We start from the raw sequence: 7690 nt of genomic DNA, 5'->3' as shown, positions 1-7690 counted from the left end.
CGGAGAGAGGGGCTGCGGGCGCGCGGGGCAGAGGCGCGCTCTCTAGCCACCGCCTGTCATTGACCGGCTCGTGTCCCCGGGGTCCCCTTGCGGGATGCGTCCTCATTCACTCCCAGAGAGAGGACCCTTCCTTCCTCAGGGGAAAGACACGGACACACGACCTCCAGGCCTTCTTCCCAGCGGAGAGCTGGCCCCATCCTGCCCCTCGCCCCTCCTGGGCGGCCCCTCTGCCCATTTCCCTGGTAACCTTTAGAGTCTAGGGATGTGGGCAGGGGAGGGGCTGCCCCTGGAGTTGAATGGTACCCAGGACTGGGGTGGGTTTACTGAGAACCGAAAGCAGAGGTGTTGCTGAGGGAGAAGGCAGCGGTTCTCAACCTTCCTCATGCCGCGACCCTTTAATACAGTTCCTCATGTGGTGGTGACCCCCAACCATAAAATTATTTTCGTTGCTACTTCATAACTGTAATGTTGCTGCTGTTATGAATCGTAATGTAAATATCTGATATGCAGGATGTATTTTCATTGTTACAAATTGAACATAATTAAAGCATAGTGATTAATCACAAAAACAATATGTAATTATATATGTGTTTTCCAATGGTCTTAGGCGACCCCTGTGAAAGGGTCGTTCGACCACCAAAGGGGTGGCGACCCACAGGTTGAGAACCGCTGGTTTAGACCCTCCCTCTATGACAGGATGTGTGTGTAATGGAAGAGGGGTGCCTTACACTTGACACTTATGTCAGCCTGGAGGTGACCTTGGCCGCCACTTTATGTCCCCCCTTATTTGGATGGAGCACCCCCACCTCCCCGTATACAGGGCCAGCTGGGAAGCAGGCTTTATACCTGGAGTTTGAATTCCAGCTCGCCCCTTCACTTGCTCTGTGACTGCAGGCAGGAGACTCAACCTCTCTGGACATTAGCTGCCCCGCTCTGTTCAGAGGAGACCATCTAGAACCAGCTGTGGTGGTGATAAGGGAAAGGGGAGCTATCTGCAGGCTGGCCCCATACAGGATCCTGGGGAGTGGAGAATTTGATGCCACCACAGAGGTGTGTCTGGAAGCTGGGGTGCACGAGAGGTGCTGGGAACCCGAGTTTGGCGGCTGCTGTCAGGGCCCCATGTGGGCAGGCCACGGCACGGCCAGGGGTACACCAGATGCTCTGAGCTGGTATCAAATCCCTGTTTGCTGCTGGGCAAAGACAGACAAGAATAGAACACCTGGCCTGGCCTGGCCTGCTGAATGTCAGGATGTGGGCAGGGGAGGGGCTGCCCCTGGAGTTGAATTGTACCCAGGACTGGGGTGGGTTTACTGAGAACAGAAAGCAGGGTGTAGCTGAGGGAGAAGGCAGAAATGAACACTCCTCTGAGCCTAAGGCCCGTTTCACTAAGGACACCGGGCTCTGGCCTGCTTTGAAACTTCACTGCCAGGAATCTTGCCTGGGGGCGTGGAGAGGGACACTGGGTGTGCTGAGGTGAGAAGCTGGGGTTTCCCCTCCCTGGTCCCTACAGAAAACGAGTCCTGAGCCTTCTCTGTCCATTGCCTCCTCCCTCCTCTTGCCCTCATCCCTCTAGAACAGTGCCGGCGAACCTTTTGAGCTCGGCGTGTCAGCATTTTGAAAAACCCTAACTTAACTCTGGTGCCGGGTCACATGTAGAAATTTTTTGATATTTGCAACCATAGTAAAACAAAGATTTATATTTTTGATATTTATTTTATATATTTAAATGCCATTTAACAAAGAAAAATCAACCAAAAAAATGAGTTCACGTGTCACCTCTGACACGCGTGTCATAGGTTCGCCATCACTGCTCTAGAAGATGTAAAAAGTTGTTCACCACTCTGCCCCCAGGGCCTAGAACAGAGCCTGGCTAGCCTGCAAAGCCCTTGGTAAATATTTGTTGAAAGGGTGAACGAAAAAAGCCCTCCGCCTCCACATGGAGATGTGCCGGTCTGCTCCTCCCCTGCCTGTCCTATGACCCAGGTGCGGGTGACTTCCTGGGATGGGGAGGAAAGCCAGTGGAGAGGATGGGGTCCCTGAGGTGTCTGTCTGGGGCTGGGACCTGGAGCACTGGCTGTACCTGTGAGTGGACCCACTCCCTCCGCTCCCCTGCTGAGACTGTTGGGTGGTTATCTCCCCAGCTGCAGGGTGGTTTTTTATCTCCCTGGTTGAGGGGGGGTGTGAGGCTTCTCAGAACGGGGCAGCTTTCTCTCACAGCAAGACCAGGGGGGTTCTCTCCCCATATGCCCGGGGGCACTGTCTTCATTCTGGACCCTCACCCAGGAGCCCATGGACAAGGCCTGCCTGAGCGCGAGCTAGGACCACCTCCCAGGGACAGTCCAGCCTCCGCAGCTCTGACCCTTCTGGCAAGCCTGGGCGTCTGGTGAGTGCAGGCCCCGCGGGCGAGGGAAGCCGGTCCTCCTGGCTCTAAAGTGAGGGGGGGGGGGGGGGGGGGGGGGGTGTGCACCAGCACATTTTATCTGCTGGTGCCAAAGAGGTCCTAGCTAAGGAAGTAACACCAGGGGGAGCAGGAGAGGGACACTGAGGGGCCGGTAGGCGCTTTGGGACTATGCAGTTAGTCAGGCCTGTGCCCCCACCCCCCAGTCTTCCCTGCAAGTTTGCTCTGAGAAAGGGGAAGAGTGCAGGGGCCTGGGAGTGTGAGAGGAACCAGCGGGGGATGGGGTGACTGGGGCCAGGACTGGGGGGGGGTCAGGGGAGGGGGTCAGGCTAGGTTGTGGAAACAGCTGTGTCCCACACCCATCGGAAAGGGTTTTCCTGGAAAACTGACCAGGAACTAGGAAGTCCCTGGGCAGTGGCTGGAAAGGAAGGTTCAGGTGCCACCAGCAGAGAGGCTGGAGTCTGGGGCGCCTCCGGGAGGGGACAGGTCCTCCAGAGCCACCCTAGGCGGGAATCCAGGGGCTTCCCTGGAGGGGGGGAGGGCAGGCCTCGCCTCTCTCCCATTCATCCCGCCGCCGCTGCCGGCTGCTGCTCTTGCAGATGTTAGTTTGGTGCCCCCCTCCCCCTCTCCACTCTGTCTCCTTTCTGTCTCCCTCCTCCTGTGCCTCCTTCCATTGTCGTCACTGTCCCTGACCCCTCTCATCCTCTTCCCTGCCTTTGCCTGTCTTTTCCCTCCCTCTCAACCAGACGTCCTCCTCCTTCCCTCCTGCTCTCCACCCCCCGGTTTGCCAGCTTACACACGGCTTTGCTGCTGGGTAAAAATAGCGGTGACAGCGGCCAGGCCAGGCCTGCTGCCAGGTGGAGCCTGAGCCGGCAGGGGGGCCCAGCGGGACTGGCCAGAGGGGTCAGACTGAGCAGTCCTGAGAGGCAGGGCCAGGAGGGGGTCCTGCTGGGATCTGGGTTTGCAAGCTCTGTCTGCCCTGCCCCCTCTTCTACCCCCAAGAGCCTGAAGAGGCCTGTGGGGAAACAGGACGAGACAAGGCCTCACACTGCTTCTGCCCCAAGCGAGCCTCAGAGGGAGAGAGCAGTCAGCCAGGCAAAACCAAGACCGTCGTCACCATGACAACCAGTCACCAGCCCCAGGACAGGTACTGGGAGACCTGGGCTGGGGACCCAGGGGTGTGGAAATGGCTCTCTAGGGGGCTGGGTGGCATGACCTTTGGAATTTGGAGTTGTCACTGCTGGCTGGCCTTCCAGCCAGGTCACTATGAGACAGGTCTGCGTCAGGGGTGAGGGCCATGCCTGCCCTGGCTGGGTGCTGACACGGGTGTCTGTGGGAGAGTCACGGTGGGTGAGTGGCAGCTCCTCCCTGGCCTGTCAGTTTTTCCACTGTTGCTCTCCAGCCGGCCAGCAGCTTCCGGCCCTCCCGCCACCATCATGGGGAGACATTTGGCAGCACCCCTCATTCCAGACAGAGCACATCTGGCAGAACTGCCCCTTCCTCAGGGCTGCTTCTCTCTCACATGACCTTGATGCACCCGGTCCTTGCTCTGACCTTCCTCTCCCTTCTGCACGTCTGGAGCCTGTGACTCCCTCAAGTTAGACCCGCATATGTGTTTTGGGGGAAGAGGCTGTCGCTTGGCTCAACTTCTCCAAGGAGTCAGGGACCCAAGAAAGTTGATGAAGTCATGCCTCAGGTCCAAAGCTCTTCACCCCTTCACCTCTCCCGCCCGTTCTGTCTCCCTCCCTGTGCCAAAAGCCACAGAACTAGACTATTTCTGGCTGTGGGTCCTTGGACACTTACCTCCCTGGGACCATTTCCCACCTGTGAAATAGAGGTGAGGTTTATTTGGATGGGCGAGAATTTAAGGAGACAGTAAGTACAGGCCCCAGGTTGGTGCCCTCCCTCGTCCCTACTCCCAGGCTGCTTGCCTGCCCCTTCCCAGCCTCACCACTCCCATCTCCATCACCTGTTGCACTCATCCCCTCCCACCCCACCCTTTCCTGTGTGACCTTGACTGGGAGTTTCTCCCTTCACAGTAAGTACAGGCCCCAGGTTGGTGCCCTCCCTCGTCCCTACTCCCAGGCTGCTTGCCTGCCCCTTCCCAGCCTCACCACTCCCATCTCCATCACCTGTTGCACTCATCCCACCCCCACCCCCACCCTTTCCTGTGTGACCTTGACTGGGAGTTTCTCCCTTCATCCTGGGTCTCTGAACCAAGCCCTTGGCTCTCTATTCAAGGGTATATGAGGGAGTTGGGGGCTGCCCAGTTGGGGCGCTCACCCAGGCCCTCCCTGTGTGAGGCCAGGCACTGCCTTGGGCTTTGTCCCTGCCATCTCTGTGAAGAAAGCAGCTGTTGGCTGTCGGGAGGGTATGGCAGCCACATCTGGAGACCGTAGTGGGAGCACCCAGGGCTGCCTGGGGGAAGCTGGCCCATCCCAGACAGGCCCTGAGGTGTAGGACTTGGGGTTGGCCTGGCAAAAGCAGGGGTGGCACTTATTTACACTCCGGGGCCCAGGTGGCGTTCAGTGGCCGGATACTTCCTGGCCTACCCTGGGTGGTGTGACCTACAAAGCCGGTTCTCTCTGGGCCTGGAAAGAACAGCTCCCTCATTTCCCGCTGCCCTCAGGCACCTTGCCTGCCCCACGAGGTCCAGAATGGTCTGGGAGTTTCGTGCCCTCAGAATTCTCTTTGGGTAGCCGCATGCTCCCTGGCCAGGCTGCATCGGTCACTTCCAGCAGCTGCGGGCAGGCGGGGGAGGGAGACACTGCTGTTTGTGTCTCGCTCACCCGCCACCCCCAGCCTGTAGAGTAGGATTTCCAAAACCACCTCCAGATGTGTGGGTCACATTGGTTCCCAAGCCTGCAGGGTCCCCTGAGTCTTCGGGGCTGAGAACCAGCGTCCTGTGGCCATGTCCTTCAGCCTTGTGCCTCCTCCTCCTCCTCCTCCTCCTCCTCCTCCTCTGGACACAGCTGGGCCCTGCTCCCTATCCCAGGACACCTCCCCCTCCACTTACACTCGTAGGGGGACACATGTACTTGGGCACAAACACAGATGCCCTGTGCCCTGGGATGGCTGGAGAGACTGAAGGGCAGGAGGGATGGGCTTCCCTGCGTTTGATCAGGGAAGCGGGTGGGATGGTGGGTCACTTGGCTCCTCTTTCCTCTCCCATCCCCAGGTACAAAGCCGTCTGGCTTATCTTCTTCATGCTGGGTCTGGGGACCCTGCTCCCCTGGAATTTCTTCATGACAGCCACTCTGGTGAGACGGGGGGACTGGGCTCCAGGGGGCATGTCCACGGGGCAGGCAGGGCCTGGACCTGTTCTCGTGGGCACAGGGAGAGAGGCGCTAACGCTCCTCCCTGCATCCCCCACAGTATTTCACAAGCCGCCTGGGCCAGCCCCAGAATGTGTCCTTGGGCACTGCTAACCTGAGCAGGGACATCCAGGCCTCGGCCACCCCCATGGTACCCTCTCCAGATCGGAATTATCTGAGTGCCATCTTCAACAATGTCATGACCTTGTGTGCCATGCTACCCCTGCTGATCTTCACCTGCCTCAACTCCTTCTTGCATCAGAGGTGAGCGCCCAGGCACAGCCTGACGCCTGGCTGCCTCCTGCGCACCCTGGGCTGAGCCCCTGCCTTACCCACACCTCTCCGCCACCTCGGCCTCCCCCGCAGGATCCCTCAGTCCGTTCGGATCCTGGGCAGCCTGGTGGCCATCCTGCTGGTGTTCCTGATCACCGCTATCCTGGTGAGGGTGCCCCTGGACGCCCTGCCCTTCTTCGTCATCACCATGATCAAGATCATGCTCATTAATTGTAAGCGGGGCTGGGAGGGGACCTGGGCAGAGATCTTCCCACGTCTCCCCAACCTTCCTTCAGACCCACAGCCAGCCAGAGAAGAGCTCATTCCGACCCCCAGAGGAAATGGATGCCGTGGGCAGTGAGGGCTCAGATGCCTGAGCAGCAGGGACAGGGCTTCGAGTGAGGGGCGGAGAGAAGGGCCACTGGGCAGCAAGACCCACTGGCAGTAAAGCAGGAGTTACAGGAACCTGTTTCCCCATGAGCCCCAACAGCCCCCAGCGGAAGTGAGCCCCACCCTGCCCGCACCCCTGCTGATGCCCATCCTGTTCCCCCAGCATTCGGTGCCATCCTGCAGGGCAGCCTGTTTGGTCTGGCTGGCCTCCTGCCTGCCCACTACACGGCCCCCATCATGAGTGGCCAGGGCCTGGCAGGCATCTTCGCCGCAGTGGCCATGATCTGTGCCATCGCCAGTAAGTCTTGCTGTCTATTTTATCTGCCCGTCTGTGTGCCATGAGACGGCGCTGGGCCCTGCCTCACTGCTGACACCCTCCACCCCAGGTGGCTCAGAGCTGTCAGAAAGCGCCTTCGGCTATTTTATCACAGCCTGCGGGGTCATCATTTTGACCATCATTTGTTACCTGGGACTGCCCCGGCTGGTGAGCAAAAGGAGAAAGGGGGGGGGTTGGGGTCTGGGGAGCCCAGGGCGCTGGACCACGGGTGTTCTGAGGCTGACGCCTGGGGGAGGCGGAGATTCTGGAGATCCCATTTCTGAGTCCACCTTTGCCTTCCTCACTTGATAGGAATTCTACCGCTACTACCAGCAGCTCAAGCTCGAAGGGCCTGGAGAGCAGGAGACCAAGCTGGACCTCATTAGTAAAGGTCTGCATAGCCCGAGGAAGCCGGGATGGAGGAGGGCCTCCTGGCAGGGGGCAGCTGAGCACAGAGGGCAGGAATGGGTGCCCTGTATTTACTGGCAGAGATGAGGCAGAGGGATCAGGGGTGGGGCGAGGGGACACTGGGAAATAAGAGCTGTGAGAACTACAATAGGGGGAGGTCCTGGGTGACCGTGGGAAGCAATTTCGGATTCTGGGACAAGGTGTAGCCTGAGCTGAGGCTCCTGGGAGAGGTCGGGGCACGGGGACTGGCACTGTGAGGATTTCGAGGAGGTCTGCGCTAGGTGTTAGGGTGCCCTGGGCACTGTGAAAGGAGGTGCCACCCCCACCTAACCCCAGCCCTTTTGGGGAATGTTTATGTCATTTCCTGTTGCTGTCTTTCCTACAATTTGGAAATCCTTCCACAACCTGTCACCCCAGGAGAGGCGTCAAGAGCAGGCAAAGAGGAGTTTGGAGTTTCAGCCCCCAATTCTCAGCCCACCAACAATAGCCCCTCAATCCGGGCCATCCTCAAAAATGTGAGTGCCCTCTACCCCTCACCCTTTCTCTGCTCACTCCTCACCCCCCCCACCCCCCCCCCCGCCCACTCCCTTC

General features: G+C 59.0%; 1 protein-coding gene across 3 annotated transcripts in view; it reads left to right on the top strand.

Annotated features, from left to right (window-relative positions):
• The window catches only part of SLC29A1 (solute carrier family 29 (equilibrative nucleoside transporter), member 1), a 14112-nt gene that overhangs the window by 4064 nt on the left and 2358 nt on the right, over nt 1-7690 (top strand). For 2 of the 3 annotated variants that reach the window (XM_005860957.2, XM_014535372.1), the window contains exons 2-10: nt 2284-2383; nt 3401-3545; nt 5577-5658; nt 5774-5976; nt 6079-6218; nt 6539-6673; nt 6762-6859; nt 7004-7082; nt 7517-7614. In XM_005860957.2, the coding sequence (XP_005861019.1) occupies nt 3517-3545; nt 5577-5658; nt 5774-5976; nt 6079-6218; nt 6539-6673; nt 6762-6859; nt 7004-7082; nt 7517-7614 (864 nt within the window). In that variant the 5' untranslated portion in view covers nt 2284-2383; nt 3401-3516. Of the gene's footprint in view, nt 1-1993; nt 2083-2283; nt 2384-3400; nt 3546-5576; nt 5659-5773; nt 5977-6078; nt 6219-6538; nt 6674-6761; nt 6860-7003; nt 7083-7516; nt 7615-7690 lie in introns of those variants that run through there. The other variant, XM_005860956.2, reaches the window with a different exon arrangement.

Source organism: Myotis brandtii, unplaced genomic scaffold (assembly GCF_000412655.1).
Source record: "Myotis brandtii unplaced genomic scaffold, ASM41265v1 scaffold143, whole genome shotgun sequence".
Classification (NCBI taxonomy): Eukaryota; Metazoa; Chordata; class Mammalia; order Chiroptera; family Vespertilionidae; genus Myotis; species Myotis brandtii.
Note: the sequence above shows the minus strand (reverse complement) of the source record. Positions and strands in the feature narration are given on the sequence as shown.